This window comes from Fusarium redolens (genome assembly GCF_020744475.1).
Source record: "Fusarium redolens strain MPI-CAGE-AT-0023 chromosome Unknown BKA55scaffold_15, whole genome shotgun sequence".
NCBI classification, from domain to species: Eukaryota; Fungi; Ascomycota; class Sordariomycetes; order Hypocreales; family Nectriaceae; genus Fusarium; species Fusarium redolens.
Window position 1 is genome coordinate 1,028,232 of NW_025763678.1, and position 18,335 is coordinate 1,046,566.

The following is an 18,335-nucleotide window of genomic DNA, read 5'->3' on the forward strand; positions in this document are numbered from 1 at the left end:
AGTTAGTTCCCCTCCGAATTAATTGATATTATTGGTTCAGCTCCCAACTCACCGTATGATTTGCCCACCGGCTGCCTAACCGTGCCTGAAACAACGGGTCCGGTTTTAATGCCAGCGAACCAACAACCTCGCTACCAGTTACTTAAAAAGTCTTCCCCTTTTCTATAATCACCTCACTCAACGACATCCATTTTACGATCAATTTACTACAACACAACGGAATATCGTCATAATTCAGAAATGTCGGGTCTAGGGGAACGGCTGCTACAGCTAGACATGGCTGTGACCCAGAATGGGACACCAGCCACGCCGCATCTCCGTCAAGCTCGGATCAAACGGAAAAACACGCCTACAGATATCAGCCATTTGGTGTACGGTCCGCAACCTGGCAAAAAACACCAGCTATGGATCACAGACCGTATCATGGAACCTCAGACAGTTCCTCACTTTTTTGAGTTTCTCATGACTGGAGAACTTCCTGGGGATCGAAAGACGTCTCGCCCGCTGCTTATGGTTGAAGAGGTCAAGAACCTTACTAGACCAGCTTCGGAATGGGCACCTGCTCCACTTAATCGACAGGCTAGATCGACTGGGGAATGGATCGGTATACGGATTGGTTCATATGAAGACAGTTCGCGACTCTGGCCAATTGCCAAAGAGCTTCATGCCATGAAGTCGAGGCTTTGGGAGGGGCTGCCACCGTTATCCGAGAGACGATGGCAAGAGTTGGGGCTTGATCACCCGGACAGATTCTCCGAGGCTTGTCGTTACTTTGTGGCGGTTATCAATGTCTTTATCTACTTGAACACCAAGCGTACCAAGGCGGCTTTACGAAAGACTTATAACCTGATATGGGATCATCTCCAGGTCTTCGAGCAGGCGATCAACGCGAAGAGAAGAGCGGAGGCGGAAGACGGCGTGTACGAGCATGTATCAGTCACTGGTCTTTGGTATCAGTTCATCAGAGCACAATACGACTCCATCTGTGAGAATGCGCATCACTGGATCATAGAGCATATTGATCGCATCCGAGAATCAATTGTGCAAGAGCTCGCACTGCACCAACCCGATAATCCGGATCACTACAGCGACAAGCAATGGGAATTAACGAACAAGCTTCACGATCTTGCCGAAAACACGTCTCAAGCTGATTATACCATCATGATGCCCACGGATGGATATAAAGGCGACAGTCTTCCAGTAAAAGAAGATGATCGACTTACAGAAGCTCATGGAGGTGGTTTTCGCACAGAACCTATCAGGTGGTCTGCGAATTTGGCATGGCGAGCTTCTGACTACACCAAGCGGGTTAGGTATCTCGACAGGAAAGAGATGTACAGTCATTTCGAGCGAGAGGACTTCAGACAATTTCGAAGCTCTGTTGGCGTCACTGACCCAGCGGTTATGGTTATCTCGGCGATCAGTCAGATCGATGCACAGTCTATGGCTAGGGAAGAGCTACGAGGTCTTCCGGATCATCCAGACTTTGAGCCGTGGATTGAGTATGCTCGACGAAAGTCGAACAAACGTTTGGGCTTTATGGCATATCGGCTTTGTCATGGATATAGTCCTGAGAAGTGGGATTTGTTTAAGATAAAGTTCGAGGCTGACATTTCGGATTGGGGACGAGGTACAGTGGGCATCAACGATATACGGAAAGCGTGCAAGATCCATTGGATTGATGGTCAGGAAAAGGATATTGCAGATGATGATATCGAAGCTGCGAGGAAGTAAGCTCACCACGGCCAGAAGATAAGAGGAAATGCTAACATTTATGCAGGCATTTCGAAACCTTGTCGGATGACTCGGTACACGACAGGGTATTCTTGGTTGTCGACGAAGCGACCATGAAATCATATCTCGAACCAGAGCCTGGTAAAGAGAAATTCGTTGTCGCCGTTGACAAGAAGTACAAACCAACCGACGAAGAGAACGTCGAGTCACCAGGCTACAAGGGAACTTTGCGAATACTGGGTAGTCTTTTGTGGGATGAACTAGGCGCTCTACTGGTCATGCAAAGCGCTTTTCTCGAGAATCTTTGGCCGATGGCGATGCATGACCCTGAAAGTACCTATCGCGGTATCAGGGTTACATCAGTGCTCAAGTTCTCATCTTATCAAGAGAATTTGAACTGGAGGCTTGCGAATGAGATTGTTCCCAAGTTGGTGGCTTTCAGGAGACGACTTGAATTCAGATCTAGGAGATAGCATGGTGATGTTGGATAACTATGAGTGCTCCCAGCACCTAATGCCTGCCAGCCTTTTTGGCGTCTATCTGAGCTTTGATAATCTGCTTCTTCCAATTGAAGCACTTGATCCAAGCTAAATTTCCTGGTCAGAATTATATCTTCGGAAAGGAACCGCCGTGACTTACTGGCGCTGCTATGTTCCTGGCAGAGAGAAACCCCTTCGTCGTTGATGGAAACAGGTGGACATTCGATAGCCTCACGATCTATGGTGTCAAACTATATTGAAAGACATTGTCAATAATCAGTGGAATGGCCCAAAAAGTCGCAAGCAGATCTTCACGTACTCCGTAGAAGCCATCGTTCTCCTCGCGTAAGTCGGCAGCTAAGCGTCAACTGTATGTGATCGGCATTAGCATTCTTGTAGCGAGGCTATTGGTTGGAAGTATGAGCTTATCGACTAGAATCCTGGAACTCAGCTTCCACAACGAGACATTCTTTCCCCTTTCTTATGAATGAGGGTTGGAACGATTGAGATGGAGATGTGGGCCAAGTCTGAACCATGGTATTGCGCGGAGCCCGAGACAGGAGGAACTTGGCACATCAAGTCATACGCGCATAGGTTGCACCGTAATTTTGTCTATTATTCTGTGAACCTTTTGGTGCATATTAAGAACTCAGCCATTCTTCTCCAAGCCTGGCACATTGTCTACCCAAGGACAAGAGAAACCTTCTCTGGATCTAGATTTTCCCATTCTGCTGCTATCACTTCTCCGCTTGCAAGTCGGTATGCAACACCATCCTTCTACTCAACACATAGCACAAGGTATAAATCCTCCTTAATAAGCGGCAATCGAGATTCCATTTCTTCTCGATGCCATGTCTTGGAACATCTTTTCAGTCTGCACACCGCTACTATATCCACTGGTAGCCCTGCCTCAGTTCCATTCGCATTCTCCGGGAAACGATCCCTCGAATCCTTGTTAAGCAGGTGCAGTTTTCCAATAACCTTTCCAAATTTATTACAAAGCTTTGCTTCGTTGTCCCATAGATATTGCAACTGATCGGAGTCCTGCTGATATCCTAACAGTCTGGCTTGGACTGTGTTACAGAATAAATATTGGGTTTGCTCTGGCATGAAGGGAGGTGTTAATTCCTGGATTTCATCTACTGGAAATGGGTAGTACCACTCTATTGGTCCCCCATAGTGTTCAAGCATAGATTCATGCTTGAAAATATACCTGCCGCATCCATCGGGGTAGAGGCGGGGCTCATTATCAGGCGCTGCTACACGCGTCCACCCAGGGGGCATAGGGTTGATGAAATCCTTATAGCCATCACGCTTGTCGAACTAAGTCGGCCGAATTCTCCGTCTTTGCTCCTGCGGATCGGTGGGTAATCTGCTTGTGTACCATTCAGTGATGGGGAACGCTTCTTCAACATAGGCTTCTCCTGAGACATAGTTGCTGGCAACCCGAATTGCTGTCTGGCACCGCGTATCGACAGAACCTTTCCAACCCAGCCACGACCACGAAGGAATACCAGAAGATTCGAAACGACTTTCGATAGGTCTGCCTGATGGGATGCGGCGTTGGAGACATCCGTTCCCACACGGTCGCCAGCCGAGACTGTGCTCAAAGAACATCTCTGGGATTCCATAAAGGAACCCTCCTTCAAAGGACCGACTGAAAACTGATAGTAGACCCGACAGAGCTGGAAGTGCATCTTCCTCGAAGGTCAACGACCTCTGGTTGTATCCACCAAAATAGCGGCGAAGGGACGAGTCATCCAGGAACCCTGCCATTGCGATATTGGACTGAGGATAGAGCTCATTATCGATCTCAGTAAACAAAGTCAGCTCCTCATGCCATAAACTACACGCGCATACCCAGTGTAGCTCGAGGTTATTAAAGATGATCTTTCTCTTGGCCATTGCATATTCCTGACATGTCTAACCTCTTTGATAATAACGCTGAGGTAGAGAAGGGAAGAAAATCATCTCGTTCAGAAAGGTACTGTTCCGAACAACAGTCTCTCATCCCCAAAAGGAATGATATTCTGTCTCATCCCTCGAGGGCTCGATATGCCCTTGAGGCCAGGTATCCCGGACTCAGAGTCACCATCTGTGGCAACAATAGTCACAATGGCATTAGCATAAATAGCGCCCATTGATCTCAATTGCTCAGAAGCAGCCTTGGGGTCGTGGTGAGTGATACAGAGTGCATCTGCCCATAGATACCGCTCCTCAATGACTGAAGTTAGGCATATAGCGTGACGAACGATTGGCGAGACAAAGTGTGAAAAATCTGTGGTTTCTAAAGAGAAGGGCTTCTGTAGCCTTGTGAAGTCGCTTGAAGTAATAACTGGCTGAGTATGGTTTCTATAAGTGTAACTTATTGCCACATAGTTGACGGGTAAATGGCCAGGGATAATACATTGCTTCTACACGTCAACTAACCAAGCAGGACGAGTAGGCTAGACTTTGAGAGGGTTTTTGCATTTGGCGCCATGGGAAGAAACGCATCTATGCTTCTATTTCTTAATAATTTCGATATTAGCCTAGTTCGTGTCTAGTAAGCGCCCTTTACCTGGGTGGTCGGGAATGTTATTCTTCTTTACTAATAGCAAATTCCAAAGATAGCCTCTTCCAGATAAGGATTGATTGATAGTTATGCTAAAGCCTTCGCCTAGTTTTCGGAACCTCAAGTCACTACTACTGAAACATTCACTGTGAGGTCCCTCAGAGAGTACATAATCAATGAATCTCTGCACTAGTACTTTGTGATTAGGGCACGTAGTCGAAAGAGCTTCTTTAGAAGATCCAAGATTGGTCTCAGACGAAGATTCAGGGTCTGCGAATTGGAGCCAGATTGCTTTGCAGGTTGGACAACCGGATGTCCATTCCGGAATATCGTCTGCGAGACTTGAGGTTTGAGATAGTGTAGCCATGATCCAACAAGTAAGAAGAGAAACAATACTGCTAATGAAAGGCTCTTCTCAAATTATGTTGTGCTTTATTACCCTGTTCTCTCTCACGTTAACTATGATCTGATTTAAAGAGGGGTAACTACATGCATAGTAAGCGCAGATATACTGCTCGTATTTCCTATTTCGCTTGTATGCTTTATTAGCTTGCGCAGACCTTTCCGTAAAATGGCGCCTGACGAGCCTGTAGGTTAGCTTGTGCTACTACACATTACACGCAGCCATTGGTAGATCACACTGCGGTTGAATTAAGCAAAGCTGAACTTGCCTATCTGGGTATGCATTGCGCGGCTGACACTTGAGTTGAAAATAATGACGGAGCGCAGTTCATTTTAATCCTTTAATAACAATTTCAATTTTACCACTTCTGACATTTCCTATAATCGCAATAATGGCGACAGCTCTGGATGCCGAGGCCTGGAAGAGCCTTGACACTCTCATCCGCAAGGCATTAAAAGAGCGTGAGACATATCGAACGGGAACTCAGAATGGTCGTACTAGGACTGCGGCTTGGAAACCCATCGCACAACTCCTCGCCAAGTTCCCCGAAGGTACATTCACCAAAAACGATCACAGAGACATCATCAATATTGATCCATATGGCAAAGAAGTCCTGACTGCGCTGACAGAAGGTATCTGGGCTTTCAGCCTAGGTCCTGTGTTGGACGATTTGGACTGTCCCCAGACTGCCACTGATCTCTACTCATACTTTGGCCAGGATCTATACCAAGTATGGTACCATTCTGAGCCCAGGGATAAAAACATTTGGGCAGCCCTGTTCCGCGAGGTGACGAATGACGCTGCCGATGATAATCTGATTACGAAGGATACCGCGGTGCGACATGGTCTGGTCAATTCACCGCGGGCTGCTATGGGAGCACATGCTTGGGTTATTACAAACTCTATGACTGGTAATGATGAGCATGAGAAGAGGATTGTGAATAGTGCGAGACAGTTTTGGGAGAAGAGATGTGGTCCATTTGTTGTGTCTCAGAATTAGCCTATGACCTTGGCAAAGATTCCCAGCTTTGGAGAGCCTTCGAGGGATATAGCGAAGTTGGTCGGCATTTAGTTTATGGCTGCATTGCTGACTGAACAAGTCCTGCTATTGCTCTTTATCGACGTCTCTTCTCTTTATCGACGTCTCTTCTCTTTATCGACGTCTCTCTCCGCGCCTGATCTTGTAACCCGGTGATCAGTATGTATGGTTCCTTCAATTCGTGTACCACCGAGAGAAAACATTCCTGGTAACAGCCATGGTGCCACGACGATTGTCAGGGGGACCTGGAGCCACAACTGATCGTGAGTATTAGCTGTTCAATTGATGACACTTGTAAATAGTGATCTCCTTAGATTTTTAGGATACAACACAATTACTTTCACCATGGAAAGGAGCCAGTTTCCCTGCAAAACTATACGTGACCGGATTCAATTCAACTACCTGAACTATCTGGTCCACTGTATACCTTTCCCAAATCTCCTTAACAAAATCTGTACTGAGGGATTTCTAGTAGGAGTCTGCTAGGTTAGGTGCTGAGAGGCCACTCTTCCAGCTCTTATCGATCCTGGTGTTCAGGACGTGGCGTGGCCTCGGTGTGTTCCCTGACCTATAAATGTTAGTTCCATAGCGTTTTGATTTGCGATTAGGGGGACCACTTACATCCTCGGAAGACGAATCAAGTCGTGTAGTCTCTTGCTCCAGGAGATCATTAGCTTGTTGAGCAAAGATGCGAATGTCAGGGTGATGTGGAGCTGTCCTTTGATGTTGTCCCGAGGATCCAGCGGGTCCATCATCCTGAGATAGACTTTGTGATCCGGAAGCTTGAAATGGGCGTACATTTGCGTGATTCAGCATATCACTCAATGGCATCCCCCGCAGACGTCCACCTGAGGCTACAGCACTCCCATGGGCTGAAGATGAGGGCTGTTGATCAGAGAATCTAGTTCCGCGTTCTGGAGCTTCAGCTTGACTTTTGCCCCGAGGCTCAAGTTGAGATCCGTTCGAGGTTGTGTCATATACCTGTATTGATGGGCGATATAGACCTGCGAGATTAGGGGGTTCTTGATCTTCAGCATCAGAAGTTAAGTCCGTTACTTCTGTTGCTCGACGATCCGAATGTTCGCTGCCGGAAGCTGAGTCTCCATGTCGCTGTTCATCTGAAGGTTCCGATCCGTTTTCGCTCGAGGGTCCAGCACGCCTGTCCTCCAAAAACCTGCCAACTTCTTGGAACTTGCCAGATTCACTCCTTTTTGAGAATACGTCTCTCAGAGGTCCAGCAAATACATCAGTTGATTCTCCGTTCTGTTGACCTGAGAGTCCCACTTGATGCTCATGCCAACTTCGATACTGACTTGCAGTTCTAACTCGATCTTCGTCTCGGGTAGGGCACCAAATCCTCGACACCTCACCGTTGTCTGCGTAACAACGTTCAAAGCGTTGCGAATCCTGATACTCGGTGTCGAATCGGTTAGCAACGCCAAAAGCATCGTCGAGCGGATACTGTGAACTCCCATGTCGCGATGAGGTTTGTGAATCTCTCTTCAGTTGCTTGGGGGGAAGGTCGTTTAAAGGAAGAAATGTAGGGCGTTTGTGACCATTCTCTTTTCCGACTTCAGTGGATTGCATCATGGGCTCGCTAGGGTGCTGCTGTGTCGACGCACCAGGGAAAGATTCGTTTGCAGGCCCGATGTTCTCTCCTTGCCCAGCGAGTTGTTGGCATCCCTGACTGGGATAAGGTAGCATGTGAGGGTTTGTATATACAGCAGTACCTTGATTTACAGTTTCCTCACGATGGCGGTATGAAGGTACACCACTCGAAGCATATGCCCTTACAACATCTCTTCCAGAACAAACAGTCGAGGGCTCACCACGTCGAGAACTCGGAAGCCCGCCATTCTGTGAAGGTCCGTAGCTGTAGTTTGAAACTGGTAGCAGAGGTGGAGGTGGAGGTGGAGGTAGAGCCTCATACAGAGCTTGATTTCCAAGCCCATCATCTGAGGGTCGAGGCTGGGTTTCTAACGACGGATGCAGAGGCTGGTACGGACCTCCATCTGGAGCTTGGCTTGAGGGTCCACTGTTCAGATCATCCGGAGATCCTTGGTCCTGGTTTGAGTAACCGATGGATGGGAAAGCTAAGAAGACAGCCCGTTGTTGCTGTTGTTGGAATCGTACGAGAGCTTGGTTTTCCGGTCGTGTCTTAATCATTGACACGAGCTCATCCATGCTGCGGACAACCATGACATTCGTCATCTGAATTTCAGCAAAAGCCAAGTTCGAACTTGGCCTGTATAGGATTGGCTCCGCCCCAACGTTGATGATACCTACGATGTCGTCGTCAACGGAAGAGCCGACCATCACAGCCTTCGCCGCAGGAACTCTATATGTATCTAGGCCTTTTTTGAAAATGCGCTGGTCTGGCTTGCGGTGTGATTGATCTGGTGAGATGATAATATCGTCGATGTACTGCAAGAGGTTTAGATGTCTCACAAGGTCCATGTCAACAATGTCGTCGATAATAGCGATCTTGTACTGTAGCTGCCGCAATTCTGTCAAACACCGGGAAGCCCCTTCAATCTCGAACCGGTTGTTTTTGAACTCATCCGCGAACGCTTGGCCAATCCGTCTACACTCACTGACTGGTGGCTCTTTGAGACCAAGCTCTTGGAACATCAAGGTGACTTTGCCAGTTCTCGGTCCTGGAACGGGGTTGGAGCGGTAGAAGCTGGCCTGCCTACCAAGAGGCGGAGGCAGGCTTAGGACTGCCCAGCGGAGGTGGAGTTCGAATGCCTTTTTCATGGCTTGATGGTAGCTTTTAGTGATATCTTGGATGGTCTTCTTTCCGAGGTCTGGGTTCATCTGCCGACATTTCTGAAGACCAGAGCGGGTCGCACGGTCGAAGTCGAAGAGAGTGTTGTTGAAGGTGAAGAAGATGACCTTTTCCTCCGACGGTTGGGGTTCCAACTTGTCTGGGGGCTCAGATGGGGGCATTGGATGAGATTCCATTACCTGCCTGACTAGCTGGAATGACATGGCGAAACTAGGACTTGTCGAGAGAATCGATGCGAGAGAATGTGTGAAAATGAGAAACAAAACATACTGTTATATAGAAGACTTTAAATTCGCGCATCTCCAGGCACCAACATAGAGTTCAATTAAAGAAAAATAGATACATTCTAACTTGCAAATATTTATTACCGCAGAGAGTATATACATCTTCTGCATTCAGACGATATCATTGCATCATTGGCCGACGACACAGCGATTGTGAAAGACAAGAGAGGGGTGAAGCTATTGAATAAAACTCCAACATAAAGGACCTCCTATTCTTAAGCTTTTTACATGCCTGTGCCTGAAACTCTGTCCTTTCATCCGTTGCAAGACCGACAAATCAGAACTTATCAAGAATCTGATAGTTTGACTGTTGTTGCTTTATTAAGTCTCGGCTTCGCCTTGAGTGGCGGTTTAACTTTTAGTTTCATCCGGTTTCCGCCACAAGTGCATTATGCAGAGCAAGATCTTGGGCTAAATAAACATTCATCATGGTGGCTAGTTTCAACAGCGCAAAGCATCAAGCCACAAGCTTTCGATGAACCGATAAAACCGCATATAGTTGTGTTACCTTTTCTTTGCATCTCTTATTTTGGTTTTCAAGAATTTATTACACTGTAGCTCGTTGAGACACAAGGGAACTATTCTCCATAAGTAAGAATAGCAAGAGTCCTTAAGAATGCAAGACTACGGACATCTTTCGGGTTGCTTCGCGAACTATTCCATGATTTGAGAGACGAAAGTAAACGAGAAGGCGAAAGAAATGTGACATGAGTCTTCTCTGATGAGGTTACCCTGATCCTTGTCTTGTAAGCTCACTCAAAGCAATCGGCAGATCGAAAAGTTTTCTGCAGTTGCATTTTCAACAGGCGCGAGAACAAAGGTTTACAGACTCGATGACTCGAGCCACCAACCTCCCGGATCACTCAACCCAGGGACCCATCCCGCGGGTCTCGTAGCTGATTAGAACCAGGCATTGGTCAGATTGAGCCATGGCGATCGACACATACTCATTTCGGCAATGAAAACATTGCAGGGTCTTCGGGTCATCTATTCCCGCGGCTCGTGGAACCCGCTGAACGATGAGTGACCAACTCGGCCATTGGCGAGAGAGGGTTGTATATCATTACTGGCTCCACTACAACTTGGCTGTAAAAGCACTGATATTGCGAACATACCAGGGCGTTGGAGGACCAATGTCATAGTTCGGTTGACAGCTACTAGAGCACGTGGGCTGTCAGAGCTTAGGTCCCTTGTAGTAGCCAAGGTGCCATTATGAGCTGGGCTCAGGGACCTAAATTTCTCCGTCAAAGATCCATAAATCTGATACGTCTCTTGACAATATGCTCGCATGGTTTGTGGGAAATGCAAGAAACTTCCATTTTGGAAGTACATTCATCCAGGAACCACGATACACCAATCATAACTCAACGTCAATATTCCCTGTAAAGTTTAAAATCCGGTTTTTGAGCTACCATTCGTGGAAATACTACACTCTAAACAGGTAGCTTGTCTCTAAATCAGCAGAGAGAACTAATGTAATGCGCGACGAGCCGTTCCCTATTTGCTTGTCATGGTCCTCATCACGTTGATGATCAGCACGAGTCATGTCAAATTGCGGGACTGGTTCAGGAACCCCACGGTAACGGCAAATGTCGAGCTGCCACATGAATGTCGCTTTTACGACTTTTTATACGAATTTCCTCTTTGGTATTGACCTATCAGAGCTTGTACTCAAACATCGCATTGTCCTTCAGGGTCCTTTTGATACAACTAAAGACAAGGCTGTTGCACACTAGTTCGCCTCCGCTCCTTGCGCTCCGCACTTCTTCTCACAATAGTAGGTAAACTGAGGGCCATTATCAGTCAACATTGAACCGAAGACCCATTTCAAGGGACTGGGGATAGTTTGCTATGGTACTCACCTCGTCACCGCCAATGTGCCAGCCCTTAGACTCGCAGGCAAGGCCATCCTGCCTCGTGTTAGTTTCTTGTGCTACTGAGATCTGGTGTTGGGGACTTCTTACAAAGCGACAGTCAGGGCACTTGTCCCACTGGTTATTGCCAGTATTGCGGCTCTTGTAGTAGTTGCAAGCGCAGTTGGTGGCGCCAGGGAGAATCTCATAATTCACCTTCCAGTTGTAGCTTGGGCTCCAGGCTGTTCCACCGATGGGGTCGTAACGACGGTTGGTAACGCAGACAGCTTGACTGTGAAGCTTAGCAGAAGCACTGCAGTGTTGCTGTTAGTACTGAGATACATGACACGGATTCTAGGGAATCCTACAGAGCCGCAAGGGCGAGAAGAGAGGCGATGTTGAGGAACTGCATTGTGACTCGTGATGATAGGGACAATGAAGAGTTGAGGTGAGGTTGAGGGGAGAAACGAGAACGTTATACTGGAGTATTTGAGCTTCAAGAATGGAAGAGAGAATGCTTATATGTTGCAAATCACGGCTAAATCCCAAGCTCGACTCCGAGGACGGAAGATTCAACTCTTTTGTCAACAACCCATGACCAACACATGACCTCATTGTTATCTGAACCTATGCCCTTTCTTCCAACTTCACCTGCCAATTTAATACTAGAGTCATGCTATACGACAGATGACTAGGATACAGCGCCTCTCCGAGTCCTATACTTCTCCCACGAGGCTCGGTAGTTGTCTTGGAATCGCACCTCCCTGTATGAACACATCATAATTGAAGTCATTATAGAGATAGCTCTGTATGCTGCCTGTCCAATAATAGCTAAACCAGTATCTCGGACCGACATATTAACCTTGTTGTCGAGACGGTCTGTTTCTGCAGTGTTAGTTGGACCCGTCGACTAGTGCATCACCTTCCTAATACACCAGAAGCTCGGGTCTTGCCGAGACTTCAACTGGATGTATCCACAACCATAGAGAGATCGACATTCTGTAAACGGACGATATGTTTAGCCGCGCAAATAGTTCGAAGAACAACAACCTGGGATTGCGAGGGAGTTTCCGGAATCGGATGAGAAGTAACTGCCGGTGTTGTATTGGTGAGAGAATTATCAATGGCCTTGACACAACTTGAGATACCTTGAGAACTTGAGTCTGTGGCCTACCATATCTGTGTATAAAGGGCCGTGCAGCTCTTGGCCCCAGAACAACCCTTTTCCTTCAGCCAGTCCCTTCTCTCCACTCTCTTAAGCACTTCTTCCATATCCTATCTTCTCTCGAGTCTTTCTAGAAACATGATTACTGCCAAATTTATTCTTCTCAGCTTGGCCGCTGTTGCCAGTGCTGCTCCTTTCATGACCGAGCGAGATCTCAACTCGACTGTTTGGACCCCCGACCACGTCCTCAAGCAAGATGAAGTGATCCTCTACGGCGAGGGCCGCAGTAAGTCCCCCTCATGTCTTGACAACTGAACATGGGTTAACAGAGCCTCAGTGGAGGTTGTCCATGTCACCGTCTATGAAAAGCTTCTTGAGTCTGAGGGCATCTCTTCCGTCACTCCTGAGATCGACCAGGACTGGCTTGATGCTGGAGCCAAGGCCGTTGCTCCTCGGGATCTTGAGGAGCGTCAATCCTGTGGATCTACCACTTCTTACGTGACCGACCGCACTGAGCGCTTTGTCGACTGGGACGTGCAGATGTCCCCCGTTGTTATCGGTGCCGGTCGCAACGGAATTGATGTCAGCGTTGCTTCCTCTTTCAGTATTGCCAACAGCGTTTCTGTCAGCGCTGGCCTCGATCTTACCGCTGTCAAGGACCGTCTTGGCGCCAACTTTGGCATCAACTACTCCCGCACTTGGACTACTCAAGCCACTGTCACTGTCCGCGGTACCGTGCAGTCCGGCGAGACTGGTGTTGTTATCACTAGACCTTGGACCAACCGCCGCTACGGCCGTCAGTTCAGAGGATGCGTTGGTTCTATGCAGCAGACCGGTACCTGGATGGCTGACGCGCATGAGGAGGGTTCTTATGAGGGTGTCAAATGGGTTGCTGGTGCCATCACCATGTGTATCAAGAGACAGAGCGGTATTCCTCTTTCCCGATGCAATGGTGCTGGAAACTTCCGTTGATCTGTTGCCCATGGGTTAGAGCCCGCGCGAGTCATGGGACTTGGAATCTCGCGTGGTTTGGCAGGGCTGATAATAAATGCTGGCGGTTACGATATGGAGATCCACCCACGTGGTGACCATTGATGTAACACCGGAAATTGTTGGGTACTCTCTGCTCACCTTGACGCATTGTGCATCCAATGGCAGATGAGAAGTTTGTAGCTAGTTGGCCCCCATTAGTGATAGGGTACCTACTTGAATCGATAACCGATAAGCTGAATTCTACGAAATCTTCGTGACTTATGATTTGACAGGCTTCTCAGCCTCTAACGGCGATTTGTAGTATTTAACGGTCTGTGCGGGGGAGCCTAACAAAAAAGCCATGAAACTCAGGTTCAATGGGCTGGGATATTAAAACATGCTGTCTTAACCCCTCTGCTGTTATAAGGAACTGATGTAGACGTCCAAATTCTCGTTTTAGTTTCCGGCCTCTTAGCTCGAAGGAAGAAATGATATTCTGGAAGAGGCTAGTCTCATTAAATGATGAGTGCTTGCCCGAGCTGGCCAAGCACACCAAGATAGCGGAGACGTGACACATTGCCTTGATTTCCTTATCAGACTTGCTAGAATAAAATCTGGGGTTTGTCAGTGGAGAAATCTGGTTAGCATGGTAGCTTGGTAGAAGTAATGTGGGATCTTGGATTACCAGGGTATCTAATAAAAACACAGCCTAAGAATGGCGTTTGTAGATCCTGGCTAGATCACCAAGCTGAGACTTTTAAACTAGCATAAACTCTATTACTTGCCGCAGACAATTGCCGCTTTCCAAAGCCGAGGGTATTCTGTCTAGCGTCAATAAATCGTCTTAAGCTTATGATGTTCTGATAAGATATATTAAGCCGATACTTTGAATATCCACTATTCTTCTGCTAGATTATTGAGTCTGTAAAATATCCACAAAACTTGCCTAAGAACTTAAGTGACACGAGTCTAGTGGATATCAAAATACAAAGCAGCGATGAAGTCAACCACCATCCCAACACTATCCCTCTCAGAGAAACTGGACCTTGCGTTCAGAATACTTCGAGGTGAGATTCCATTCCACGTCACAGTGGCCCTGGCCTCCTAGACTCACAGTTACAAAGTACCCGGAACCATCATGCTCATTCTCGTCCGAGGCATACCCCTTGCTATCAAATATAAGATCCCATTGCAGCTCTGGCTTACGTCCATGGTCGGACGCATCCTCCTAGGCGATTTCAATCCACGCCAAATTCAGTTCCTCTCGACACCAACGATAGATGTCTATACCGCCTGGATCAAGAAGCAGCGAGATCGGCTGAGCCAACAACCTGGACAGGGCCATCTCAGTCGAGTAAATCTCGATATCGAGCCACTCACTGGCACTGACGCATCTATAATGTGGGTCGGGAATCGCAAGAAAGCATCTAAATTCGTCCTCTTCTTACATGGCGGCGGATACGTCGCGCCCCCTCTGCCAGGCCACTTCACTTGGTGCTGGGAGGCATATGTCAATGGTGGGCCTGGATTGGAGAAAGAGGTTGCCGTTGCGGTACTGCAGTATACGCTGGCGCCAGGTGGAAAATATCCTGATCAGCTTCGCCAAGCCTCTGCCGCTCTCAATCATCTGCTTCAGAGCGGCGTGAATCCGCGTGACCTCATAGTCGGTGGTGACTCAGCCGGAGGGAACTTGGCAGCTCAGCTCGCTTACCACCTCCTACATCCCCATCCAGCGGTTCCAGAAGTGAAGCTTCAGATCCCAGTCGCAGGCATGTTCTTGGTCTCTCCTTGGCTCAGCGATCGAACAGACACAACCTCGTTCAAAGAATATGGCAACGTCGACATGCTCTCTGCAGCCATCCTCCAGCGTATCTCAGGGCACCCATTCCGTAGTAAGGACCTGGAGCCAAGAGTAAATGAAGCTCACCCCTGCCTCGCCGTGGATGGAGATTTGTCATGGTTAAGTGATCTCCCAGCGATAGCGAGCGCCCTTTACGTTACTGCTGGTAGGCGCGAGGTTTTCAGTGATGCAATTATCGAATTTGGGAAAGTTGCTCAAGAGAAGTGCCTTTCGATCCCTGTTCAGCTTGAAGTCGGCGAGCATGAGGTTCATGACTTTATCCTCATCGAGAACCAAGCAGAAGCAGCACAGGATGCCACGCAGAGGATGAGGAACTGGGCGTCAGGGATATTAGTAGACTAGGAGTATAGAAGCCAGAGGAGCATTGTCAACCATGCCGTGAGAGATGATGCAAGCTCAGCCTAGCCTACCTGGTGTAATGGATCGGTTTCGGCCTGAACAAGGGGCGGATGCAAATGTTGGTCGACGGAAAAAACAAGACTTACACGACGACATGGCAACAATGCGGGCAAGCTCTTGAGTCACTGATAAGCCCTCACCAGTTTAGTCTGTGAGTATCTATTAGATAGCTCTATTTTAGTTACTGTTTTCTGCCTTGATGGTGCCAAGCTCTCTATAATAATAATCCTTAGCCCAAACTGCACTATGAGCTCCTGCAATGGATAATGAGTCACTTCAGAAACTACTTGTGGAACGAGGGGATTTATACATCCTCCCCTCTCAAAAGTCTGCCTAGCAACTGTTGTGTCAACTCGCCTTGTTGAGTTCAAATCTCCTGCTCTTGCACAAATTCTATCAGCTATGCAACGACCACAACGGACATAGCCAGCCACGATGCTTATATTTGCCGGGTTATGTTGGCAACGTTGTTAGCAAGCACGGGAATGTCGACTTGAACCATTGCAGAACCTGCCTTATCAGCGTAATTACTTAACATGTGAAGAAATAGCAATTCGATACCGACAACTACATCATCGTCAGGAGAGATAATCCATGCTGACAAGCTCATGAAGGGTGTTGACAAGAATCCCATGCTTCATCATTCTACCATGAACGGTCTCGCGGTTTAATATAGAAACAATACAATTTACTTCTCTGGACCATCTCAGACTGAGGAATTATTCAAGGCACGGAGATGACAAAACCATGGTGCGGCAGCAAGACAGTCGTTTTCACCCAGAATATACTTTGCATGTAAAAGAGAAGTGAGAGCCAGAATATCAGAGGATTTTCAGTGTCCGGAATAGGCGTTATGGCTGGAGCGTAAACGCCTTATATAGCGGCTTGTTCCAGATCAGCGTCCTTGAGTATGATTCCACTGGCTTTTCCTTCAAGCTCTATTAAGACGGGCTTCAAGTGCTTCTCAGCAGTGGTCGAGATGATCCTCCTGGCTCTAGTACTGCTAGTAAAGTTGATCTTCTCGACAAGTAGGTGTGAAACAAGGTTGTCGATTGTGCTAGCCGCTTCAGTCGGTGAATGGAATAGCAAGTTTAAGCACCCATCAGGCAGCCCGGTCTCACATATGACGTCGGAGATTGCCCAGCAACATTGAGGTGTACATTCTGAGCCTTTCGGAATTGTTGTGTTGCCAGTAGCAGTAGCTAGAGAAAATAGGACTGATTGAAGGCCAAGATTATAGGGCGCATTCCTTTAAACACTATATACTGGAAATGCTATGTTACTATACAAAGGTACTAGGGTCCTTACTAAAGCGCTATCTCAGGCACGACTCCATACAGTCTTTCGTGTACCATATCTTGCATACCTTAGTGGATAAATTCTGGAATAGCACCCGTCATAGCCCTAGCTATCCCACCAGAAGTATCCCTTTCCAGAGCCCTTAGGGAAATAAACCAATAACCTCTTCAGGTCGTCCAGTAGTAGCCACTACTGTATGGGGACGTAGTCCAGAAATCTTCCAGTTCTCATTAATGAGTTCGTAGGTGAATTCAACATATGCACTAGAATCCCATTGATGCTCTTCACCGTTTACTTCCCTGACATGGCGAGCTCGAACCTGCCAGTCTCCCTTTGCCTTGGTCTTGCTAATATGTGTAAAGAGGGATGAGCCGAGAAAATGCTGGGTGTGCACTAGCGTTAGTATGTTAGTAATGGTGATGAATCAACAGGGCGGCTAACTTACATCGCTTATCACCAAGGCCCGTATTGTCAAATGAATGGTCGAAAATATTTCCAGGGCTGCTGATAGTTAGTGTTCCGACAGCTGGATAGTCGGTATAGTTGGCAATAACTTCAGGGGCAGTTATAGCCATCCATGTCGCTCTGTCCTGTATACGATTAGAAATATAAACTAGAAGCATAAGGCATCCCCAATACCTTCTGATCCCAGGCGTGTGTCCATCTATAAGACAACTCGCGGAACTTTCTTTCATCACTGAGAGAATACTCCAAAGAATTGACATATTTCTTAGAGGTTAATTTATCGGTATAGTCGTGCTGCTTGGGAGTAGCAGAGGCGAGGACGGTTAACTGTAAAAGAGCAGTTAAGAGGACTAGAGAAACCATTTTTGTTGATAGTAGAAAATCCTGTAGCTTAGATACTTCTTAGAATTATTTAACATAAATAGAATAGAGAGGAATAGATTTAAGCTACTGGTATACACTCTGTAATGCAAGGACTTTTATAATAAGTTCGTGGACAAGAGTCAAGGCCTCGGCTCCACTTACATCAAATCAAAAGACCCACTGACCTGATCGGAGGTCGGATACAGGGACCTCCGACATCTGCATGCAAGATAAGTTGTCGGCTATGTTAAGCATATCCTAAAACATTGCAACTATGTAACCTTTATACTTTGTGGTTAATAGATTAAGTTTTTATTTTCGCTATTAAATACGATATAGCTGCTTAGCTCTAGGGGAGATATTATACGTTGGGTTTACAATATACAGCTTCAACTTGTAAGTTCGGTAAAGTGGCAACTATTTTCATAATCGGAGAACCTTCAATTGCCGCCGATTAATCTAGTTTATTCCTTGAGCTTTGGTCCACAGATATTCCTGTTAGATTACACCATGACTCATTCATCAGTGTCATTATCTCATAAGCCGGCTCTATAGAAGGAGAGTCGTTCTTATTATTGGTTGACTGTAAGTATGCATTTATGTCATGAGAGCGGTTCTTGCAGGGGTACTTTACCTGGTTGGATTAAAGATGGAGTGTTGAGTAGGCGATCATCGAT

The 18,335-nt window shown here is 47.1% G+C and overlaps 8 protein-coding genes across 8 annotated transcripts; 4 read left to right on the forward strand and 4 right to left on the reverse strand.

Annotated features, from left to right (window-relative positions):
- Positions 1–120: 120 nt before the first annotated feature.
- BKA55DRAFT_578291 (uncharacterized protein) lies at positions 121–2,562 on the forward strand. Its single transcript, XM_046193686.1, has 2 exons — positions 121–1,730; positions 1,781–2,562. The coding sequence occupies exons 1-2, from the start codon at positions 241–243 to the stop codon at positions 2,205–2,207; spliced, it is 1,917 nt and encodes a 638-aa protein (XP_046045629.1). The 5' UTR covers positions 121–240; the 3' UTR covers positions 2,208–2,562.
- Positions 2,563–2,894: 332 nt separating this feature from the next.
- BKA55DRAFT_597206 (uncharacterized protein) lies at positions 2,895–5,134 on the reverse strand (the record flags this gene model as incomplete). The annotated part of the gene is made up of 6 exons (XM_046196044.1): positions 2,895–2,961; positions 2,995–3,536; positions 3,627–4,136; positions 4,202–4,627; positions 4,667–4,717; positions 4,805–5,134. The coding sequence occupies 6 exons, from the start codon at positions 5,132–5,134 to the stop codon at positions 2,895–2,897; spliced, it is 1,926 nt and encodes a 641-aa protein (XP_046045630.1).
- A 381-nt stretch (positions 5,135–5,515) lies between these two features.
- BKA55DRAFT_129532 (uncharacterized protein) lies at positions 5,516–6,332 on the forward strand. Its single transcript, XM_046184819.1, has one exon. The coding sequence runs from the start codon at positions 5,562–5,564 to the stop codon at positions 6,168–6,170; it is 609 nt and encodes a 202-aa protein (XP_046045631.1). The 5' UTR covers positions 5,516–5,561; the 3' UTR covers positions 6,171–6,332.
- A 394-nt stretch (positions 6,333–6,726) lies between these two features.
- On the reverse strand, positions 6,727–9,200 carry BKA55DRAFT_543288 (HAD-like domain-containing protein; the record flags this gene model as incomplete). The annotated part of the gene is made up of 2 exons (XM_046190575.1): positions 6,727–6,777; positions 6,831–9,200. The coding sequence occupies 2 exons, from the start codon at positions 9,198–9,200 to the stop codon at positions 6,727–6,729; spliced, it is 2,421 nt and encodes an 806-aa protein (XP_046045632.1).
- A 1,813-nt stretch (positions 9,201–11,013) lies between these two features.
- Positions 11,014–11,546, reverse strand: BKA55DRAFT_597207 (uncharacterized protein; the record flags this gene model as incomplete). The annotated part of the gene is made up of 4 exons (XM_046196045.1): positions 11,014–11,067; positions 11,144–11,191; positions 11,246–11,447; positions 11,503–11,546. 4 exons carry the CDS (start codon positions 11,544–11,546, stop codon positions 11,014–11,016), a joined length of 348 nt encoding a protein of 115 aa, XP_046045633.1.
- An 891-nt stretch (positions 11,547–12,437) lies between these two features.
- BKA55DRAFT_622304 (uncharacterized protein) lies at positions 12,438–13,457 on the forward strand (the record flags this gene model as incomplete). The annotated part of the gene is made up of 2 exons (XM_046196786.1): positions 12,438–12,585; positions 12,637–13,457. The coding sequence occupies 2 exons, from the start codon at positions 12,438–12,440 to the stop codon at positions 13,269–13,271; spliced, it is 783 nt and encodes a 260-aa protein (XP_046045634.1). The 3' UTR covers positions 13,272–13,457.
- A 747-nt stretch (positions 13,458–14,204) lies between these two features.
- BKA55DRAFT_129546 (alpha/beta hydrolase) lies at positions 14,205–15,762 on the forward strand. The gene is made up of 2 exons (XM_046184820.1): positions 14,205–14,338; positions 14,396–15,762. Exons 1-2 carry the CDS (start codon positions 14,269–14,271, stop codon positions 15,472–15,474), a joined length of 1,149 nt encoding a protein of 382 aa, XP_046045635.1. The 5' UTR covers positions 14,205–14,268; the 3' UTR covers positions 15,475–15,762.
- A 1,210-nt stretch (positions 15,763–16,972) lies between these two features.
- Positions 16,973–17,658, reverse strand: BKA55DRAFT_543292 (uncharacterized protein; the record flags this gene model as incomplete). The annotated part of the gene is made up of 3 exons (XM_046190576.1): positions 16,973–17,223; positions 17,276–17,420; positions 17,470–17,658. The coding sequence occupies 3 exons, from the start codon at positions 17,656–17,658 to the stop codon at positions 16,973–16,975; spliced, it is 585 nt and encodes a 194-aa protein (XP_046045636.1).
- Between the last annotated feature and the right edge of the window lie 677 nt (positions 17,659–18,335).